Below are 24252 nucleotides of genomic sequence, written 5' to 3' on the forward strand. Positions count from 1 at the left end.
CAACCCTCGCACCCACGGTTCATATGTCGTCATGTGATCATTGGCGGCTTAGTCAGGTAAATGCATGGGCATTGGGCAACAAGGACTTGGGCAACGTGCAGTTTATCAGTTCCTATTTGGCTGCTTCGCCTAGGCTCCACGAGCAACGCCACTGGTTGAAGGCTTCAAGCTATTACAGTCGAGACAACTCCAAAGCGACCCGTTCACTAAATTACATGGTCATACGATTCCCGAGAATCTTACAACAAATGTGGAAACCAGTGCGCGTTGTGCAGTCAACAGTGAATGAGGTTTATTGTCTCCTGCTGCCGTTGGTCAGCGGCGGCGTAAACTATGCCGTTTATGTACCAGCTCAAGGGATAAGATATTAGTTGACATCTTCGATATTACCTCCCAGTAGATTACCGGGCTTAGCATGTGTGTGGTTGATGTTTATCCCCGAGACGGCGAAAGGGGTTCATGACAGTATTTTTCTGTGAGATACAAAGTTCCACGTGAATGCGCAACCATAACTGCGTTGAGATATAGGCTTTCAGTTGATGGGTCTTACGGTAGTGATATTTTCTGCATGCTGCGTGACACTCAGTGTCGATCAGTATTATACGCAATGGCACGCGTTATTGCATTGGTAATTTCTATCGTAGTGTTGTCAATCCAAGCTCAAAATATTTCCGACTTGTTGGTAAGTGTTTTTTGATATTATCTATCATTTTGTGTATTTGAATCGATTGATTTTAGCAGTAGATATGGGAATTTCGGAAAGAGGTTAAAGATTGGTGGCCTAATGACTTAATTAGTATTTAGTATAGTAAGCCATCGTGACGTCTTATTGTATGGGTAAAATTCCATATTCCGATGCGCTATGTGGGTTTGCATGTATTTGAAGAACGCGGGTAGCCTACGGAAGATGTGTGCCTTTCTCATGTCAGTGTTAGTGTGATCGAGACGAATCGTTAATGGATTAACTACAGGCAGAAAAGTTAAACAGTCGGTATAGTGCAACCATAACGTTGGTTCTGAATGAGAACATGAGCTGTGGACATAAACGTGAGGAGGTCAGCAAGTATCCTTATTAGGGTCGGTCAACATTTGAGCTTAATAACTTCATGTCATTCATCCTTGGTTAGGTCTGGAAATCAGGCTGGGACCAGTACCTGCAACGAAGTTGCTCTAAAAAGTTAGCTCGTAGTTCCTCCGTTCCTTCCGTTCCTTCCAACTAACTCATCTTATCACCATTATTGAATCACCATGTAATTACACTATGATTTTGATTAATTCCGTGGCAATATTTACGGAAGTTAGTCATAAAGTTTAATGATGTGAAATCGATTAATCAATGATACTTAAATCTATTATAAATCCCCGAAATGTAGAATTCATTTCCGGGGCAAATTTACATACTTCGCGAGACTGTCGCGGGTCACAGGTAGGCAACATCTTTCGAATCAGGTAAATCTAACGTTTTGCAGAGGCTGCTTGTGGATCGTTCGTATTCACTTGTTTAATTCGACTCGCGGCATGCATGTCTATTTTCGTCACCTCTGACATTTAACAACTTCAACACTTCATTTGCAGCCCGAACAATACGGGTATTACGAGACAATAATTCCCGACAGCGACAACTACGACGGTTATTACAATTGTAAGCAGACACGAGTTCAGTAACCCCTCTGCGAATTCGTGAATGCATCGGTAACTTTTCAGATGGGGACGATACGGGCAATACCACGAATATATACCAGAATTGCCTGAGCGGATACGAGTGGGACGCAGTAAATGAAAGGTGCAATGGTTAGTCCGAATTAAATTACGAGTTATCCCACAAGGGGCCCTCCTCGCAGCCTGATCTAGAATTGTACATGCCGCAAGTTACATATAATGCAACAGTGATGTACTATTATTGCCATCGCATTTTCAGACATAAATGAATGCGAGAATAACCAAGATATATGTGGAGGAGACGGAGAGTGCTCGAATATCAACGGTTCGTTCGTGTGTCTGTGCAATCCTGGCTATATCGTGAATTACGAAGGATTTTGCGATGGTACGTTGAATGGAATCGCATCATTTCACAATTCAGTGCAGTGGTTCCCAAACTGAGGTCCATGGACCCCCGGGAACTCAACCTCAGAGGTTTTCAGTAACGAAGTACTCAAGTACTTTGTCTACATACTCAAGTGGTCAGGATTTAGACCAGTTTTACTTCAGCAATGTTTGAGGCCGAAACAAATAAAAAATTTACAAATGCTTGATTTTTTATGAATTTGAAAACTGGATCTCAAAATTTGTAGAAATGGGCCTAAGCTACTTTGATTCCACCGAGACGATATATCGTCAGAACCGGAGTCTTAAATTCCATTCGGCGGCAATTCGTCGAAGATTTTTGTAATTCCCCAGTCTTGAGAGCCGCGGTGGAGTACAGGTTTAGTCATCCCAGAAGCTATAGAATAATTTTATTCCCATATTTTCACTATGCCATGAAATATTGTGTATGTATATTGTATATACTTTATACAGATATCGACGAATGCGCTCTATTGTCGACTCTATGCGGGCAACACGGAAACTGCACCAATACAGGCGGCTCGTACAGTTGCTCTTGCAGTGAAGGATACAGCCTTCGTGATGGTAGGCTATGTGAAGGTATGGTAGTCTACATAATCGTGCCTACCGGGATATACAACTTCGCCTTTGTTGTTGAAGTTATAGACGTTAATGGATGTGAAGTTCATTCGAAAGAGTGCCATCAGTACGCCTACTGTGCCGACACCGAAAAATCTTTCGATTGCTTTTGCTATCCCGGATTCGCAGGCGATGGATTTTCCTGTGAAGGTAAATTCATGAATAATCTCGATTTGCGGGTATGACTCACACACATTTAGCCTTATACTGTCGCGCGTTTCGATTGATAAAGTATCTTTTTGCGATGCATGATATTGAAATATATAAAATGAATAATTAGTTTGGGAGAGTCTCAGCTCCCGAGAAAAAGCAACCCTATCACTCCCGTCTAGAGTTGGACTTATGTAGTGTGTCGTCTGACGGGGCAGAGTGCAGATATATTTGGTATATATTGGCAGGGCCGTAACTGCCGCACCCAAAATCCCCCAATTGGGGGGGGCGAGCTCGAAGGGGGCCCAAAAGAATTTCGTGAATTAGCATAAATTACAGAGTCTTTTTGAAAATTGTAGCAACTTTTTCAAATTTTTTTCGCGCCATGCGCGATTTTAAGTTGTCAAATATCTTGATTATTTGGTACCCTCCCCTCAAAAAAATACGCAAGATTTATAGAAATGGGCATATAGGCGTTGGCCATTACCGCGCCACGACATACCAACACATAAAGTTTTAGGCCATGCAACATGCCACTCCAAGAAGTGTGCCAGAACGATCCGCAGCGAGAAAACCTTGGCCGACAAGGACTGCCCTAATGCTGACCGAAAACTTCGTTATATATACAAAATACATATATGTATAATTGTGCATAGGCGCCTAAATGACTGGCGCCGAATGTTCCTGTCTTGGCAATCTGAACCTCACAAGACAAATACCATCCGGCAGGGAAAAATTATATGCCAGTGTAGAAATATCAACCTGAAATCGTGTGATCTTTTAGTTTAATACGTTTGAGCGATTATATATTTTTGAGATAGCAGACAGGAGGTCACGAAATAACATCATGTAAGGAAGTCATACCAACTGGTCTGCCCGCCTGAAGATGATCAATTAATATTTACAGTTTCATAGACACTATCACTCAGCTCTACCGGTAAATCAAATTACGTGAGCACAGAGAACAAGAAGTTGATAGCAATATATGTGCAATTCCCGATCTTATTGACCGATTTTATCATTAATTATCGAAAATTTTGCGCTTCGCGCAGGCTCACTAGACAGTACAATTATAATTTCGTGGCAAAAGCGAACGACGAGATGGGGGTCAGTTTATCACCCTATGGGAGCACAAGACTAAAGTTTTTTTTTGTGTGTGTATATGTGTGTTGGGTCTTGACGAAGTGCTGTTTCGTTTCTGCCAACGGGTATAGACCCGGATATGTTCAATTTTGATTGAGGGGTCCTACCTTTTCAAACACACCTCACGACACTCTCCCAGTAAATCAGATTACGTGAGCAGAGAGAGGATAAAAATTGATAGCGATATATATGCAATTCCGGATCATATTGACCGATTCAGTCATGAACTATAGAATTTTCTCGCGCTTCGCGCATTTAGGCGAGAGCAGCTGATTAACTAAAAGAATACCCAAGGTAGAGGACAAGTAGCGGTAAACAGCGTAGAGTCTGAAGTTCGGTTTATCGTCAGGATTATCATCGAAAGAATCATATAACTCCGCTTCTACTGGTCGGAATTGAGTCAAATTTGTTTTGCATCGTCTTTGAAGACAGCTCAACAATTTGATGGGGTTCACAATTTTTTTTTTCAAATTTTCCCTATTAAATTGAAAATTTTAAGTGGATCTGCGGAGTCCTATACTTGTCAGAATTGAACCAAATTTGGTGTGCAGCGTTTTTTAGGGTAACCTGACAATTTAATCAGTGAATGGCTGGAATCCGGAAAAAAGTTATTTTTGAACAGCCCTACCCCGCATGTACGCGAATCACATGCTTGACGATTTGAAATAGCTTACTGGTAATGTATGTCCAACTGCTTCGCTTTGAAACTCGAATTTCCATAAAATCATAGATATCGACGAATGTGCCTCAAGCGTACCGCCGTGCGATGCGGGATCTTGCGTCAACGTCCTGGGAGGATATCGCTGCACATGCGCGCCTGGTTTCTCGTCATCTGCGGAATCCGAAACTTGTGAAGGTCGGCAAAAAGCCCTTCTCGTTTTGGCGAAAATCTGTGAGTCGCCATGTATGCTTTTCGCAGATATCGACGAATGCGAATCGGATAACGGCGGTTGTCAGCAATATTGCCAAAATATGCAGGGGAGCTTCGTTTGTTACTGCGGAGGGGGATACAGTTTGTATATCGATGAGCTGCAATGCTTAGGTATGTCATGATTTGAATAGTCAAAATGACTTGGTTACTACATCGAAAGCATTGAAAGCTGATGTTACCAGACCTGCGCATTTTACGCAACACGCAACACGATTCTTACCGGCCCGCGAAAAGTTGCTTGTAATTTAGTACATGAAACACACACAGCTCGTGATGCAGCGACCAATATCAGATCTGTAGTATCCAAAATGCATTTAGGTGTCTCAATGAACAAAAAAGTGTCTCGGTGTCATTGTGATTAAACTTGGCTACAATTTTGTTCATATTTATCGTTGTTTGAATAATGCTAATGACACTGAGTATATATTATTTTTGTAATTTAATCACCACGTCCTCATTGCCTAATATTATCACATCCATTCAGCAGCTTCTGGTAGCAATGTAATTCACTGCTTTTACCTTAATTTATTTATCAATACGCCTCAGAATATATTAAAACTTTCGGCCCGGCCCCCAACGTATTTTTTCTTATCATTCGAGCTCAGGACCCCATTCAAAATTTCCATCAGTCCATAAATACATAAGTATAGGCCACAGACAAGGAATTAGCTCCAATCTTCTACCCAGTACTGAGCACACCTCCAATTGTACGGACGTGCTGCTGTTCTTAATGCTATTCCATCTTAACCCTTTCTCCCATCTCGAGATATCAACGAATGCGAAACGAACACTTCAATATGCGATCCGGGATCATGCGTCAATGATGTCGGTGGTTATCACTGCATATGTCAGCCAGGTTTCGCAGTATCTCCGGAATCCGGATCTTGCGAAGGTGAATACGCGCTGCATGGGCTGTTGTCTCGCGAAATTGAATGATATTTACACGTCATTCCGCAGATATCGACGAATGTCTGGTTGAAAACGGCGGATGCCAACAACACTGTCGTAACTTGGAAGGAAGTCACGAATGCTACTGCTTCGTAGGTTATTTACTGGATGCCGGCCAAGTGGAGTGCATAGGTGAGGAGTATTCTGATTATCAGTAACCTGCTGGTATATGCAGACTGAAGACTTTCTTATTGCCATATGGGTGAATTGACGACTAGGGCGGGGAAAATCGAATCGATTCTCGCTCGTTATGACGTCACACCAGCATATATCGACGCAACAATGCCATAATGCAAAACAAAACTGCAGCTCAGTTTGAGCAAGAGTTAAACAGCATTGTTGTGTCACAATGCCAAACTACATCACAATGCAAAATTTGACGTTGATTTTGTGAAGTTCCAGGGCCATGGGAAAAAGAAAATTTATATTTTCGTAATCAGTACAGCAGTAGCTTTCCATTGATACCCGTTTTATCAGATTTAGCGCTCGGCAATCCGGTCAAAAATGGCCGTAAAATTGCCTTCGGCCAAATGGAAAGTATGACGTTACCCGAATGGAAAGTATGACGTAATCCAAAAGCAGCGAGCCGTTCAATTTCGCTGTGTCCACACCAGTAAGGACACTATGGTGGCAGAGAGCATATAATTTTAGTATGTGAAAAAATCATCTCCCACTCTTCGACTATAATCATTAGAATTAATACTCGATTCAGGTTCGAGTATACCCAATCCATTGCGTGCAACCCTATTGGTGACATGCCGAGACCCTGGTTGGGTTGATTTTCGTCTACCCGGCCGCAATGGGATTCCCCTCGGGTGAATATTACAAGTTTAACGATAATCACTCTCGCTTATTTATCTCTGCTGTCCGATTGTGAATGCACCGCACATCTACACACATTATAGACTTCTTTCCTGAATACTTATTCGACCTATGCGTTCGGTTGCTATCAGTAAATTACTTGAAGGCGAAGATAATCAGCAAGCGAAGAAAATCACTCTGTAAACCTCTTCAGATATCGACGAATGCTTGGTGGAGAACGGGGGTTGCGACCAACATTGCCGAAACTTCGCGGGAGACTATGCTTGCGAGTGTGATGATGGTTACTTGCTGCATATAGATCAATTACAGTGTGTGGGTAAGGTGTACAATTTTTTCCATATTCACGTCATGTGTATACTTTGCAAGACAATTCTGTGTCGTTTGAATTACAAGATGTATATGCGCATTGCGCAATATGCGCATCCAAATGTGGTCAGAATAGACTTATTTCTTTGTAGTCTTGAATGCTGGTTCTGTCTGCGCGCAATACCTTCTCAACCCGCGATATTATTGGACTATACCCACACTTCGATTTCATCAGTTTTTGAGGTCAAACTACCTACTTTTCCATTTCGATTAGGTCAAGTAGAAAGTAGGGTTTGGATTGATATCCGTCAACAATATGGGTGAAATTCTCACGACATCCTGAAGTTGTAACCCTGGTATCACGATAGCAAATTGTAATGTCGAACATTGCACTAATCAGTGCGCCCTTATTCGTCTGCGATATCACTTCCTTGCTATTTTGAATGCCAGCGTCGGCAATTGACCAACAACCGTCTGCGGCGCATTATTCTAATCTACTTTTTCAAACTAATCATTCGAGTAATTCTCGTACCGCTACTTCTATTTAGAAATCTAGCGTATTGAGTATATTTAGGGCACTTTTGGGTGTACAGCCAAATACTATTCAGGTGTTTCAGAATCACATACCTTCACGATAATTTCAGCAGCGGACTTAGAGATGCGAACCATCTGTAGGGCAGAGGTTGCCGACTTGATGGTGAATTTCCATTTAGCTTTAAAATCAGCAACGATTGCAGGCGCTCAAAGACGAAATATGGGAGGACCCTTTTACTATAGTGATGTGACGACACCAATAGGCATTGTGACGCAGTAAAAACGAATGGCGTCACAATGTCCAATAGTCGCCTTTCGCCTCTATTCAGCTACTCTCCTGTGTTACTATCCCACGACCCAGTCCTTGGTGGCGTGCAAGAAAACCATGCGAGTATGACTGGAACGTTTTACAGATTTTGACGAATGCAATTTGCACAACGGCGACTGCTCTCACCAATGCGTCAACACTCAGGGAAATTACGAATGCCGTTGTCCTGACTACATGATTCTAGACCAGTCCGGATTAACTTGTAAAGGTGAATTGTATTTACTCGATACCGGCAAATCCTGACCAATATCACAGCCGATATGGTAATATATTTGCAATTAAGCCCTGTAGCCACAATAGCGATATAGTTATATTGAGGTGTTCTTGTACCGTTTCAGTTGATAATCTGGCGGAGAATTAACTTCATTCATAACTTGTACAAAATAAGGAAATTTTCAGAAATGCCGTATCTAAATCCCAAAGGGAAATACTTAGTTAGGCCAAAATATTCAAGCCCGCTAAAGAGCTGTCTTATCACGTTCTATTCATTTAACACCTCAATGACCGGCCAAACCTTTTCCATAGACATCACCAGCTGCCAAGAAAAGAACGGAGGCTGCGAGCATACTTGCACCATGAAAAATAACGAAACCATTTCGTGCAGTTGCAACGAAGGCTACACCCTCTCCAGCGACCTCGCGTCTTGCACCGGTATTTAAACACCGTCCAATATAGTATGTATGGTAAAACAGTGAATGTGTTATATTCCAGATGTCGACGAATGTGCGGGCGCTAGAGGCAATTGCGAGTATGGTTGCTTGAATACGCCAGGGTCTTGGCGTTGCGTGTGTCCGGAGGGATACCGCAACGTCGATAGTTTCACTTGCGAACCAGTTTGCGAAAGCCCTTGCTTGAATAACGGGGTGTGTGACGCTCCTAACACATGCCTGTGCCCCATCGGGTACCCTGCACCCGATTGTACTGGTGGGTTCTTCATTTCCTTGGTTGTGATCATTTTTATTTTATTCCCGTGATCCATGATCTGTATCATTTGCGAACCAATCAAACAAATGCCTCCATATCACCGTAAGCTGTGTCTTATATAGCGAAAGTGGTCCGTGCTATAAGTCAGTAGAAATGGATTAGGCTATTAAAGCATGGGCGTGGTGTGGATGACCAGAGACGTCGAACACCTTGGAAAACAACATCGATATTATAGGAAATGACGTAACGGATCACGGCAACGCGCATTGTCCAGCGTATAATAATGATATGATTTCACGCATTGCGTGGTGCGTGGGACGATTTTTGCTCGTTTCGTTCGCATATTAATTTGAATTTCCTAGCATCAACGATGTCCGCAACAGCATGTGAAAAGGTAGTGAGGTGTCGATACGACTTAGTGAAGCCTTTATTGAAACACCCTCCTCGGCTGATACAATGGAAATGCATTGCATAAAAGAGGCAGCGTAGGCCTACTCACTGAATTAGTGAAATAAAACGGAAATAGCATCGACAATAGCCGAGTTCATTGGTGGAACACGGCAGCTATAACAACGTAGGGGAGATGTGGTACCGATGGATCACTGGGACCGAAAATACTTGAAAAATTCTCCATGATAATTCCATAATTACACTCCGTGAATTTGTCTACAGCTACATGCTGACAGAATTTTTCCTCACATGCAGAAAAATTCGACCTGCGTAAGTTATGGGGTCCGTGACGAATGATTTACGTTTTAGGGGGTGTAAAGTAAATTTGGATCGACATTTGCATTTTTCTATATCACCTTCCAGACTAACAAACCCGCCATAATTTTTGATGTGAAGTATAGGGCTCGTATCAGGGTATATAATGGCACATATTTTTTGAATCAATACCATCCTCGAGTGGACTATTTTCAAGTCAATTACAATATTTATGGGGTGGGGGACCTATGGTACCATAGCCAAATCAAGCAAAATAGATGAGCCAACTAATCACTTAACAACAGAAACTCGCCTACATATATATAGGCTGTAAATCATAGGTACCTGTGGTGTTTTATCGCTATTACGAGTTATTTGAAAGTCAAAATGTCGATTTGCGGGTAATATGTATGTGGCATTAATTTTGTAAGTTTAGGCGTATATCAAAACATGATTTTATGCCAATATTTCAGTTGATATAATTTATTTTATTCTTGAAGGTCGCGACGAAACATTCTTCATTGGCTTGCTGTAGCTTAGCTTACAGTACTCAACAAAACAAGTTAACAAATTTGAGAATTTGAGCGTATGTCTCATAGGTCCCATGGTCGTGTGCCGTTGGACCCACCGGGTTGGGACCGATGACACGTTCGAGCTACAAATTTTAAACGTTTATAAATATTTTTTGAAAAGGCGGATATTCATGTAAATGTACGCGATAGGTAGAGCTTGTATCGAAGTGTTGAGATAGCAAAAGATCCGCTATTCTCGGCTGAAGATTTGAGGGCCATAGATCATTTTGCAATTTTTGATCCATCGGTACCACATCTCCCCTAATCACGAATTTCTGAACATATTTGCGGTAATTGGGTTCATGTTGCTAATTTTTCAGTCATCACAATCTCGCGATACGGTCGTCTCAGCTGAATTTATCCCTCAAATCTTTTCGGCTAACCCGCACCAAAATGCACCGTAAATCCAAAATAATATGCTTTACATCAAACACATACCAAGTGCACATTGCACACCCTATTAGAAAATACCCCAACATCGATATGTACAATCTACATGAGATGTGCATAAACTGTATGCGATTGAGGTCCGCCTTTGTTTCTCCAGCACTGTGCACTCCAAGCTGCGCCAACGGCGGGAAATGCATGCGCTTCAATACCTGTCGGTGTAGAACAGGTTGGACATCGAGGGGTTGCTTGAAAGGTACCTTGATATGCTCAGAGTGTACGCTTATAATACCCATTGATGCTATTTTCAGCGAGGTGTGTGGTTGCGTGCAAAAACGGAGGTCGCTGCGTGAGACCAAACACTTGCGAGTGCCCGGACCGGTATCAAGGGAGATTTTGCGAACAGCCGGAATGCACCCCGGAATGCGCAAATGGCGGTCGGTGTGTGGCTGTCGATAAGTGCGTTTGCTCAAAGGGATGGTACGGACCCAGGTGCCAACACAGTGAGTTTGGGATGTAGAAATTTAGAACCTTCCACTGATCCGGATCCAGCAATTCCGATCATGTAGATCTCTACGACGAACAGGTATATAACTTATACATTCACGGTACGCGCAAGAGAATCGATTCTTACTGCAAGCTCAATTACATGTGACAAGTATTTCGTGCAATGAACGTGCTATTTTTTAATTATTAGCATATACATTGAAACGTCAAATTGTTTCAATAATGATTGTCACACATATATTTAATATGACTCAAGTGCACAAAGAATAGGGTTGCTATACGTCCGGAATTTCCCGGACATGTCCGGAATTCCACTGAAAAATCTGCGTCCGGGAGGAATTTCTAAAATATGACAAAATGTCCGGAATTTTGAAGGCTTGAAACAGGCTCAAACGTTTTTCGTAAATTAACATAAACAATAATCTTTTCAAGCAGATTTATGCTGTTCGAAACTCTTCTTCGTGCCGCACGCGACTTAATGCAACGTATAATGATATTAGTATGGGTACCAGGCACCACCCTCGTCAAAAATGCGATCAAAATAAATATAAATAACCATCATTTACTGAAATAAGTCTGATTGTAATCGCAATTATAAGCTATTCCTAGAGTTGGTTAAGGCCGATGGGATGCTTCAGTCACAGACGGTGGTTCCAAATCTTGGGGTCGTTTGCCTTTATCTGGGAATGGCGATGGCTTTAGACGTAATCAGCTTCCTAGGCCATGAGTAAGTTTGGGCAATCTGAATTTTTTTAGTAATCAGCTTATCAAGTTTTGAGCTTTTGCCACAGAACATTTTCAGGTGCGAAATGAGGTCGCGACCATGAAAGGTTGGAAATCACCGAATGTGTAACCTGCTGGTGCATTTTATAGTAGCCTAATATCCGAAAGAATCAATATTATTGACAGAGTTCATACCAGGGTTGTAATGACTCGAGTCATGACTCCACTCGAGTCAGACTCGAGTCACGATTTTCTGATGACTCGACTTGACTCGAGTCCTTTTCTCAAAACACGGAAATGACTCGACTCGACTCGAGTCGATCAGTGTATTGACTCGACTTGGACTCGAGTCATTGCGCATGACTCGAACCAAGTCATAGGACACGAGACTCCGACGACCAATACCTACATTTCATTGTAATTTCGAAGAATAGTAAATAACCACACTATTGGGATTTCGTCTATTGATGCTGGTACTTGAGAATGTAACCAGAAATTACTAAAACTGAGGAAAATTAGTATAGTATAAATGCGAACTATTCGATATCACCAGAGTTATAAAAAATGGGGTTAACAAGATTTTAACTGGAAACTGAGCAGTCAACACAATGACTTGGACTCGGACTCGAGTCATAATACCATGACTCGGACTCGGCCCTCTTTTCGCTGACTTGGACTCGGACTTGACTCGGTAGTGAATTGAAAATGACTCGACTTGATTCGAGTCAAAACTATAAAAGTGAGATTGACTTGTGACTCGGAGCCCTGTGACTTGGTTACAACCCTGGTTCATACATGAAATTTAACAGCCAAATGCATATAGTAAGTTCACAACAGGTTATAACGACTACCCTATGATGGGCCCAAGATCAATGCTCTTTTGGGCGGAACTGGGCAGAAAAAATGTTGTTTCGAACCTGATTAAAACACATAACCAGAAAGCCGCACCGACCTAACAGTATAACAGGGCTTTCAATTAAAATCCTGACAGGCCAGACACGGCCCGCTGACGATTTCATCCAGCCCGTGGAGGAAACTATTGTAGACCGTAGCAATTGCAATCACCAGAGCTCAAATTACAGATGGCCGAATTCATGACCTATGTTCCGCTCCATTCCTGTATAGTGTATCACAGTCGATGGGCGATGCTTTGCTAGTGTGACGTCATATTGACGGACAATGTGTTACACCTCATTTTAAAATCCGCTAGTGGGCGCTAAAGAGTGTCCGGAATTTGCTTCACAAAAATATGGTAACCCTAACATAGAACTGCATATAGACTCGTTACGTGGTGAGCGCTCCGTGTGTGGAAAAGGGCACGCTGTGATCTGCGGCTTAGCCCTTGCTCCCTCATTTTTGGTTTTAGGCAATGTAACGTGATATGTGTTTGTTGCGTAAAAGTGTATCTGTAAGTCACTCGATCATTCAAATTTCCTGTCAGTCTAGAGTTCCCGTCTGGCTGCTCCCGTGACAATGATATCATACTGCTCACACTAAACATCTTCCATATTTGGTAGAGTTGGTTGAGATAGTCGGCATTACTACTGGAGTGGAAATAGTACTTGAAATATCTGAAAATAATCAAGCAGTTACAAAAGTAGATTTGGTTGACGGGCCGCAGCATATTTTTGCAGAGGTGGATACTTTCGAAATTTCATCTAGATTCTAGATCTTTGCGACGCAAAATTATTATTGATGGTACCCCTTGCACAAATGCACATAGGCCGAATATCAGAAAATACATTCAGTCAACGTGATACGGTGCAATTTCCCACCATTCTTATAACAATTGCACAATAATAATTGTTCAAGCTGAAGTGGATGTAGTTTAAAAATCATTACCTCGGAAGTAACTATAGTGCGGTTAGGCAAACCCCGCACCAGTGCTCCGAATGTAGAAGTGCTTCGTTACTTGCCACTTCTGATTACGAGCTTAATAGATTTTGCTGCCTAGGATAACATGAATATTTCTGAATGTCCATTGTCCATGTCCACAAACCCGCAATCATTTGAACTCCTGCATCGTGCGCGACGAGCTATGTACCGAGACTTATTGACAACGACATGGCAGCGTGCTAACTACGCATTAATCGAATCTCACCGTCTACAAATATATAATAGGTTCAAAGGCTCTCGCTAGATCGAGGTGTCATCCCAGTTGTGGAAACGGCGGCACCTGCGTCGGACGGAATCAATGCAGATGCCAAGCCGGGTATACGGGACGCCTGTGTGAGAGAGGTAGGCTATGTAACCGCAAATTGAATTATTTGTAGTCGTGCTGAGAACTAGCTTTTCGTATCGCCAGCTCGGCGTGCTCATTGCTATCCGCCTTGCCGCAACGGGGGAACCTGCGTCCTGGTAGGGGCGCATTCACGGTGCACGTGTCCTGAAGGAGCGGAAGGATCGCGCTGCCAGACAATGTAAATTGCTATTGAAATTAACCCTGCTCACAGTTTACTGAATGGTGTCTTAATTTGTTAGAGTGTGTCCGAGGGTTATCAAGAGGATACCGTATGCTAAGTCGGTACGGAGGCGGGTGAAGGAAAGCTACTTGAAACGGTGCGGCATCCTGGGCACAAGGTTATGCACTGCTTGGAGGTCAGCAAATATGGTGTTTCATAGAATTCTGACTATGAATGACTATTTGGCTGTGGCATGCCACCATGAGACCGCAAATGAATTTGAGTAAGCTATATAGGCTACGTCCCGCATCCCACACTTATCATATCGGCAACTATGTCATTCCGAGTTTGAGATAGCATATTCAATTCAATATTGCTGCGGCTCTAATCTAGTGATCATCCAACCTGCGAATCATTAGATCTAAGGTTCATCTTCCTAAGTGACGAATACGACGAATGTTGTATATGCTGTATATTACGACAGGCTTCGCACCATCTTGCTCATTCGTGTACAGTACATTGAACAACTACAGGGCTTTTCAAAAATAACTTTTTTCCGGATTCCAGCCATTCACTGGTTAAATTGTCAGGTTACGCTGCACACCAAATTTGGTTCAATTCTAACTAGTATAAGCCGCCACAGAGCCAATATAAATTTTTAATTTATTATGAAATTTTTTTTTTTTTAAATTTTAAACTTGTCTGTCAACCCCATGAAATTGTTGAGTTGCCTTCAAAGACGATGCATAAAAAATTTGACTCAATTCCAACCGGTAGAATCGGAGTTATTGCAGTTGAAAGTTCTGGATTTGCAAAAATAGCATTGACGGTGGATAATCACAGAATTATGAATGAAAAACTCAAATGACTCCGCTATACGGGTTGGAATTAAGTCAAATTTGTTTTGCATCGTTCTTGAAGACAACTCAACAATTTCATGAGGTTGACAGAAAACTTTGAACTTTTTTTTAAAATTTTTCATAATAAATTAAAAATTTAAATTGGCTCTGCGGCGGCTTATATTGGTTAGAATTGAACAAAATTTGGTGTGCGGCGTTTTTTTAAGGGTAACATGACAATTGAATCAGTGAATGACTGGAATCCTGAAAAATGTTATTTTTGAATTGTACAGTACGTATTCCATCGTACGTACAAGTACACATACAGAACGAAGTAGCCTACCCCGACTGTTTTGCATACTGAGATAGATGTGCTTCTATTATAAGTTTATTACCACTTTCACCACTGAGTCAAGTGGTGCCACTCTTATAGACCTGAGACCTTGGTAGAAGCTAGTTTATAGATAGTTATGCATCATTTTATGGGTGGTAACCGCCAGACAAAACGGCTCATTGCCACAGCCGAAGACACCACGAAATTGCTATTTTGACACTATATACGTCATCCGTTGCTATAGAGGAGATGCATTTTGAAATTTAGATAGCTGTCTTGTAATATCACCAACTAAATATCAGTTAAGTATCGTATCAGCAGATTTATCATACTACTTCACGCATGTGCATTGTGCATGCATTATAATTGTTCCCATTTCTGTTGATAAACGGTAGTTAGGTAGGCATTCCTTCATCTACCTACCCGAAAGCCAACTTGAGTAAAATTCTACACCATCGCTCATTAGAATAACACTGCTACCACCTCTGGTAGCATTTCGTATAATGCCGTACAAACATATTTACTATCTTTACGCGACGTTCTACAGATGGAATCAGAAGAGATTAACAGAAATCGCGTACAAGGACGAGTACAGATTTGATTGCGGACAATCGTAGTGTCTCTCGCTATCACCAACTTTCGTCGCAAAGCATACGTCTGGACACCATTCCCAATTTTGTGCTGTGGCTTGTTCGTGTTGTCGACAAATCGCATGGAATCTTCCCCGAATGTTATTGAACGCGGCGAGCGCTTTGACCGCATGCGTTCGTCATGATATAGTCGACAGTATCACGCATACGAAACTTGATTAAATTATTCTTTTTCGGTATACCTGTACCATCTGTGTCTGTACAGGAAGTGCGATTATCCCAGGTTCATGTTACCAATTAGGTTCAGACAGATTGTGACGTAATGTCCAATGTCCGGAGAGAGAGAGAGAGATATGATATTCTTTCTCGCCTGCACCATCGAGATGCTTTGGCGACGGAGTTGCGATACGGCCCCATGAGGTCATCTAGTCTGCGCCCCCGTTTTTTTTCTCCTCGATGCTATCCGTGATTGCTGAGCGCCTAGCAGGATAGCTGCGGATACCATTTTTCGAGTCTTTGGTATGACCCGGCCGGGGATCGAGCCCACGACCTACCGCTCGAGAAGCCGGACGCATAACCATATTACACTATCTCGCTCGGCAATTGGGCAATGCACGCACCGCGCCTTTGTCACGCCCTTGATTACCATTCTAGAGAATGAAAATACATAGGAATATAGTATCTAACTGCAGAGGCAATGCTTCATTTTCATGATATAGGATGCAGGATAGGAATCCATGCGCTTTATTTACAACGAATTGTTAGTGTACAACTGTAAATCCTAGGAGAACGGCAATGTTCAGTCCAAGTAGCGCCCAGAACGCATATGGATGTTGTGATTTTGGAAATTATTCATGGCGCTTATTGATTTTGAGCAGTATGATAGTGTGGCAAGCGAAACAGAACGGGTCCAGTTACGATGAAATACTTCCAGCCCTTGTGAGTCTGGAAATCGGCGTTTCAGATCCAGATTTCCAGCCCGATGTGTACCCGATGCCCTGAGTGCACTTGAACCGCACTTTTCGGCATTACGAGTGGATTCTATGGGAAAATCGAAATAGCTTAAATCGCTCAGGAGTGCGCGATAGCTCGAGACCCCTAGGCTCAAGTGGGCGGGCCAAGCTCCTTGAGCCGTTATCAGAGTGATGGCTGACAATCTCTCAAATCTGCACGCCATTGTTTCTAGCTCCATTGTACAGTACACGAATCTCAGGTGAGTCACAACCTCCCAATGTCACATAACTGTGTTGGCAGTACATTCCGGTACGGCTTCGTGAATGCTACTGTGAAATAGTTGCCGTAAATTTCGCTGAAAGGTCACACTGTTGTTCTAGTTCGATATCATGTTCCAACAAAACAGTTACCGAGATTAGGAATTTTAGCGATGTGCCACCTACTTATCTTGGATACTATAGTGGCCTCGTATGATTAATATTTGAGGTTTTTACCTATACGCACATCATTAGATGGACTATTGGTATAGCATTAGCATTCCTTTCCATCATCAGACGCAAGTGGGTGATGGATTTCCCCTAGAATTATCTCGTCACAAGCCCCGGCGCCACGATCAGCAACATTTCTCGCAGTTGATCACAAGAGCACAGCCGCACACCTTGACCTTGATCGGCATTATGTCTCGGCGTTGCCTTTCGATAAGCTCGATTGGTTGTTCGCGATGCTGACATGATGTTAACCAGAGCCGCATTGGAAGTCTATCTTGGGCGCATGTCGTAGTCACAGCTGTTAGCAGTCATTTTCTTACAAGACTCGTTCATATCCATGACAGCTGTATTGGGATACACTGAGTAGCCGGTTTGCGTTGGCCGTTGAAAGTCGGTAGTACTCCTTGTCCTCTCGAATCTTCTTAATGCCTCTGGGAGAAGTGTAGGTCTATTCTTCTCGGCACAGCCAGTCCTGTAACAACACAGAAAGTTCACGAGTGGTAGATAGACTTTCTATCTGATTTCAGAGAGTTTGTCCGACTCCTTCGCGGTCATTTCGGTGTAGTCAGTAACGATCCCGTCCGTAATTGACACTGCAGGTCGCACTATTCACTTGTTAGTTCGAGTTGGCAGGTCCACCACGCTACAAAAGCTGCTGAATTAGGGAATATTCTAGTATACAGTATATACTGTCGAGATAAACCATTGTCCTCTCCCAGTCCTTTCGCTGTTAAGTGTTACATGGTGTTCTCATGTTCTTTCGTCTTATTTGTTTTGGGACTAGTCAATACACTTGCCTCTCCGTTTAGCTATACTTAAGTTCAAGCCTATACCAAGGTAAGATTCAGCTATTTAGTAAAATGCAAACACATAAGTGACGAAATATTCAATCACCGGATAACAGTGTTCTCAACCAAGGCAATTTAATCAGAGCATACCGACATTGCAGAGTACCGCATACATGCAGATATGAGTTTTACTTGGAAGCAGACTTTCATTGCCGAATCAATGACATAAGTTACGGGCTTGCGGTTAGAATGAATATCGTTTATTGGACAGGCGCGGTCGAAAATCGCGCATTACCAAGGTTGGCAGCAGTGAAAACAGAAGTCATAGCTTAATAGTTTTCTTTACGCTTTTAACGTGACGATAGCGCATTATTGGTCATGGTCAGTCTGTGCAATGAAATGGAAGCAAAGTTATACGCGCGGGAATCAAATTGTTAATTACGTGTTCTAAATGGATCTTTTTAGACTTCATTTACCTTGTGTACGAATATGTGCTAGTGGCTCTTGTGCAGTTTCGGCATTGAATTTCGATCTTGGCATGTAATCCACGTAGTCAAGATCCCGATTTAAAGAGTTTAGTGATTACTTTTTGAGGAGTCTTTGATTTCAAAAAAGGATACCCCAGGGATGTATACGTCACTTTCCGCTGTGCCGTAATAATTCAAATTGGAGCTGTTGCGTTTAATATTACGTTCGTGATACAACGTAATTAGCCTATGTTTGTATATATATGCAGTAAACTAGGGGTTCTCGAACTATGGATCACGATCCCATTTGTGGTCCGGAAACTCCATTAACTGTTACGTCATTGTCGCCACAATTGGCATGCGTGCGCAGTAATCCGTTTTCGCCGTCGTTAATTTGCTATACTCATTCTCATCTAATGAATTGACTGTTACTTTGTAGTATTGTGCCATTGATATTGTTAAAGGGGTCATGTCGTTGCGAAAAGGCTTTTGCTAAAGGGTTACAGGGGTCACAGGGACATTGGGTCGCAGGATATGAAAGTTAACGCGGTCCGATTAGATTACATAGCACCAGTATGAAAGTCGTATGAAAGAATACGAAAAGAAAAGAATCGGAACCGAATTTTCATGCCATTGGGCACAAGACCCGAAAAAGGAGATTAGTACCACTGTCGTATGTGTAATGTTAAACTAAATTAATGAAGATGAACTTACCTATACATAACTGCGATAGATCGCTGAGATGAGGTCACTGCAATTCAACTTCAGTCGCTCATGCATCAAATTCCAAAACTCGAAATCAGGATTTTTATTCAGGTCATTTAGTTTCGTTTTAGACTTATTATTTTTAGCCTTTTGCACATCTCGCTGACTTCCAGTTTTGTACTAGTTTCTCGGTTCCCGCGTCTGTTATTAAAACCCACAATACTCCCTCGTCGTTGGCGAATAGAAGCCAAGCTCTATTGCAAAAGCTAATTGTCCTGCTTCGCGATGGTCTTCCGCAAATTTTGTCATTTGTTGTGTCTGGACTGAATCCCGATATAAGCAATGAAAATTAGAGATGGAGGATTGTACAATGCACTGCTGCAAATTTGTGGCATATATGAGAGGAATGCTTTGTGGTCTGACTTCTGGGACACAGTGAAAGTTAAGATGATACAGTCGATAACAACAGTGGAAACAATTTGTATGGTAAATAGTAGGGATGGTGTGAACGTGAGGTTCACGTTCGCGTTTAGTGTGTGAACCTCGGAAAATTTGAGGTTCGCGTTCACAACAGAACCTTGGTAGGTTCTGCACTGTGAACCTTTTTCATACATTGCAATTTTCACTTCATTATAACATCTTTGGTTCAAATTTATTGACTTTCAACTGCGGGCTACTGTATGCATGGAGCTGGAAGCATAAATATTCAACACTAAACGAGCATGCCCCCCTTGACAATCTCGAAGATTTACTTGTATTGTTACAAAAGTTTGCTCGAAATATCCAGCTTTCCGTTTGTTCATATTTATAGTGTCTCTGTGCTGTGAGCTTGACCCTCAATCACTTGACATCAAGAGCGAAATAAACTGTATTTTGTCAGCGAATGATCCATATTCAACCAATCAATGAGATTGTTATCGTCTTCTGATGTAAAAATCTAGCAGGCGTACGGGGTCAATCTTGACTACATATGTATACTACTGTATCATAAAAACCAAATCCGTGCGACTGGGGTGTTGGCTATACTGCTGTATAACTTGTTATTCGGTAGCAAATATAGAAACCCATTTTACTCTCTGCTCAATATCCATGTGGCAATACTCAGACGCCGAATGCATTGTCCGATCAGGTCGAAATTGTTCGCAAAGCGACGCAAGATACTGATTTTATGGGATTCTTATATCATTTGATTTACCCAGTTAATACATTTGACGACGTTTCAAACGTCAATGTGTATTTATAAGTACTGAGCTATTATGTAGCCTCGAGTCGTCGCTCGGTATCGTGTACAGTAGATTAATATAGGCAATCACCTAATTGAAATATGGGGTTGAAATTAGCAATATGACGTCACGTGACGTCATGAGGTTCACGTTCGTGTTCACACAGAACCTTTCAAAAAGGTTCACGTTCACACGAACCTGAACCTTTCAGAGGTTCACACCATCCCTAGTAAATAGTGGTACTGTTGATGGATTACCGCAGTCGAACGTGATAGTGATTGCAGTATTTGTAACAGTAGGGTTACCATACGTACTCCTTCATGAGGATTTGTCCTACTTTTTCGGGATTTTGTAAATGTCCTCCGAAGACGCCTGAATGTCATCGTTTTTGGCAATTCGTCGTCCTTTACAGCTTTTTGAGCTAAATTGACGCATAGATTCGGGTGAAAGTGGGCATAAGTGACGCTAAACAGGAAATTCGTGGTTCGAACGTAAATGACGACCTTCTTTTAATCAACCACCTGAGAATGTGAAGGAAAACCTGCATTTCGGTACTCGAGCCCGAAAAGTTGACCATTTTTTTTTCAGTCAACCAACCACAAAGTTGGGAGAAATTTAACATTTTTTCCGAATTTTACTCCGCAATTCTAAGTCTGAAAATTTTGAAAAAGTGTCCTCATTTCCCGATTCCAAAATATTGTAACCCTATGTAACAGAAATATAATCGGGGGAAAATCGAATTGAAATCGCTCATTCATATGCATAACAATTATGTCAGGTGTAGAAATTTGAGTTTTTATTGAGCATTTTGGATCCCGTGCAACATTTCTCATGTTATATCCCTGATAAACCATGTCATTAATGTTACACTAACTTCGATTGCGGTTATAACAACGTAAATCAACAGCGCTGGTAATAGGCCTGGATACCTAATTACTAGGGCAAGTGTTTGTTGCACTAAAATCGCGAGAAATTTGCATTTAATTTTAACAAAAGTTGCAGTAAAAAGTTGCAATTATAATTTTGTTAAATTATTAGGGTATGAGATACTCGAAAGGTTCCGTTGTGTAGCATAGCTCCTGTAGAGCTGTCAAATTGGTTACTTCGCCATTTAACGAACGGCCTGGCGACAGTGCTAAAAATTACATTATTTCCCGGCACACAGTAAGAAAATCACGCAATGCGGGGATAATTTTCCCCCAAAGCCAAACAGCATAGCGGTAACCCCCTCGTCCAAAACGAGTTAAATAACACACCCCAAACCCCCTAGATCTGCAAACTTGACCCAAGGCATTACGAAAAAACTCACTCTCAGCGACTTTAACACAGGGCCGGCCAACCCGTGGCCCGCGGGCCACATGTGGCCCGCGAGAAGGTTTTGAGTGGCCCGCGAGGTAATTTCCGAAATTTATAATATCATCAAAAACGGATTGCACAGATTGTGAACTTGCAAGGCCAACCAAATATTTGATTAGTCTGGCCGGAACACTTGGGATGTGATGACTAAAATATCAGTTTCGACTCATTGACAGATCCATCAACCATTCATATATTGGTATATCTTCGTACACTACAATAAAGCAGAATAATTTGCGATAGATTTATCAAAGGTAAAAATTTTCTACAAGCTTAGCGCAATATGTTGTCACTCGATTTCTTTTTCTTAATATTGTTGCCCTTTTGTGAAAATTGAAGAACACCGAATGTATCAGATTGAGTTGAACTATATTAGCGATCATGAGACAAAGTGTCGTTCAGCATATGCGACCTTGCGTTTGCGCTCGCAGTAAGACCGTCGACTATGAAACCTAGGCACGAAATGATTGACGCATGTTGGTCGCAGCTTTCGGTATCGATATGTCCATGCGCCGAATATCCCAGTCCTCGCAAACTTAGCCCAGCGATATACAGCAGGCTCGCAATATAGTCAAGTGACAATATAATTGACCTATGAACTTCAAAAAAATTTCGCGCTTCGCGCGGATAGTGGCCCGCGCAAAAGTTCGTCAATCGAATGTGGCCCTTTGGCTGAAAAGGTTGGCCAGCCCTTCTTTAACAGAATCAATAGCCTGGAAAAGGTGATCCAGTGAAAGTGTAATTTTCGGCCATCTCGCCTGGGGGTTCGTGAAATGGGAAACTATCTCAAATTTAAACGACAGAATTAATAAAGCGATTTATTTACAAATTGTTGGGGCACGGTCGTGCTTGGCACGGATAGTTGAACTTCTTGATTGCAAATGCAACCCATTGTGTCATATATAACAGTGAGATGCAGCTAACCCATCATATAGCTCTTTGTTATGCAAACCAAAGAGCATAGGACAATACTAGAAGTAGGATATAGCATCTTTTTAAATCAATCCTACACATTTTACGCAATATCTGATGAAAGTTGCGGTAAAAGTTGGCATGAAAAACAGAGAAAAGTTGCAAAAAGTTGTACCATAGTGTCCTATATGGTGTCGACACAGGCAAATCTCACGCCTCAGTGAAATTGTATCACGTCACAATTTCCATTTGGCTACAGGCAATTTGACGGTCATTTTTGACCGGCTTGACGAGCATTAAATTTGGTAAAACGGGTATCAATCGAAAGCTGACTCTGCACTGATTACGAAAATATAAATTTTATTCCGCTCGTGTCCCTGCAACTCCCACAATCAGCCTCGAATTTTTCATTGTTATGGAGATTGGCAGTGGGACGCAACAATGGTGTCTGGCTCTTTTTCTCTTGAGCTACTCTCTCGTTTCGCCAGACAACATTGTTACGTCCTGTCTCGTTTCGCCAGACAGCATTGTTTCGTCCCAATGTCAATCTCCATAACAATGAAAAATTCGAGGCTGATTGTGGGAGTTGCAGGGACACGAGCGGAATAAAATTTATATTTTCGTAATCAGTGGAGAGTCAGCTTTCGATTGATACCCGTTTTACCAAATGTAATGCTCGGCAAGCCGGTCAAAAATTACCGTCAAATTGCCTGTAGCCAAATGGAAATTGTGACGTGATACAATTTCACTGAGGCGTGAGATTTGCCTGTGTCGACACCATATAGGACACTATGGTTGTACTATAAAATCCCTCCAAACACCTTAAAACATCATTGCACATAAATTTTGAGTATATAGGAAGCTTTCGGAAGCTGTAAAAAAAGTTGCAAAAGTTGCAAAAACTTGCCCTGCAGTAATTACCTATACGCTCCAACCGATTTTTACTTGATATTATCAGCCGGGAAAACATACATGATTGTAAAGCGGCTTATCAGGCCTGAGAGATGATTCCTCGTCCATCAGAGAACGATATAACGCTGACGAACCCATCCTTTATCAATTATCCAGGGCTGAACGTGGCAAATATTCTCTGTTCGTTTTATCGCACAGGTGCGGTCAAAAAATCACGCATTACCAAGTTTGGCAGCACTGAAGAGGGAACTCTGTTCTCCTATTTATCGTCTTTAGCTTGATTTCAGCGCAGCACTGGGCAATCTAATGCAATAAGTCGGATCTGAGTGATAAGTGCCGTGATCAGATTGTGGATCGTTTATTACATCGGTAATTAGACCTTATATTATGCATGCGAATATGTGCTTCTGTATAAATAATTACAGTTTTGGACTTGGAATTCAACCTTGGCATGCAATAAGCGTAGAGACGATCCCGATTTAGAGAGTTTAGTCATTACTTTCTGAGTAGTCTTGGATACGAGAAAACAATACCCCTGTGATATACGACACTTTCCGGAGTCGTAGTAATTTAAAATACAACTGTTAGGTTGAAGATTGCGTTTGAAATTCAATCTAATT

At 41.9% G+C, this 24252-nt stretch overlaps 2 protein-coding genes across 2 annotated transcripts in view; one reads left to right on the top strand and one right to left on the bottom strand.

The window, feature by feature from the left end:
• The window catches only part of LOC145457449 (epithelial membrane protein 2-like), a 417463-nt gene that overhangs the window by 361015 nt on the left and 32196 nt on the right, over positions 1-24252 (bottom strand). The gene's annotated exons all lie outside the window — the stretch shown is intronic.
• Positions 70-16066, top strand: LOC145456798 (uncharacterized). The gene is made up of 20 exons (XM_080334924.1): positions 70-682; positions 1576-1642; positions 1705-1791; positions 1919-2044; positions 2518-2643; positions 2704-2832; positions 4706-4831; positions 4895-5017; positions 5673-5798; positions 5864-5986; positions 6870-6992; positions 7930-8052; positions 8370-8495; positions 8556-8768; positions 10593-10688; positions 10744-10935; positions 13784-13900; positions 13968-14082; positions 14144-14260; positions 15785-16066. Exons 1-20 carry the CDS (start codon positions 569-571, stop codon positions 15852-15854), a joined length of 2439 nt encoding a protein of 812 aa, XP_080191050.1. The 5' UTR covers positions 70-568; the 3' UTR covers positions 15855-16066.

This window comes from Botryllus schlosseri, chromosome 15 (genome assembly GCF_051294905.1).
Source record: "Botryllus schlosseri isolate E-star chromosome 15, Bs_hap1, whole genome shotgun sequence".
Lineage (NCBI taxonomy): Eukaryota > Metazoa > Chordata > Ascidiacea > Stolidobranchia > Styelidae > Botryllus > Botryllus schlosseri.

Coding starts and splice junctions, on each gene's coding strand:
- LOC145456798 (XM_080334924.1), top strand. CDS start 569: ATGCTGCGTGACACTCAGTGTCGATCAGTATTATACGCAATGGCACGC. Junction 5,018..5,672: donor CGATGAGCTGCAATGCTTAG/GTATGTCATGAT, acceptor TCCCATCTCGAG/ATATCAACGAATGCGAAACG. Junction 14,261..15,784: donor AGGTTATGCACTGCTTGGAG/GTCAGCAAATAT, acceptor GACGTTCTACAG/ATGGAATCAGAAGAGATTAA.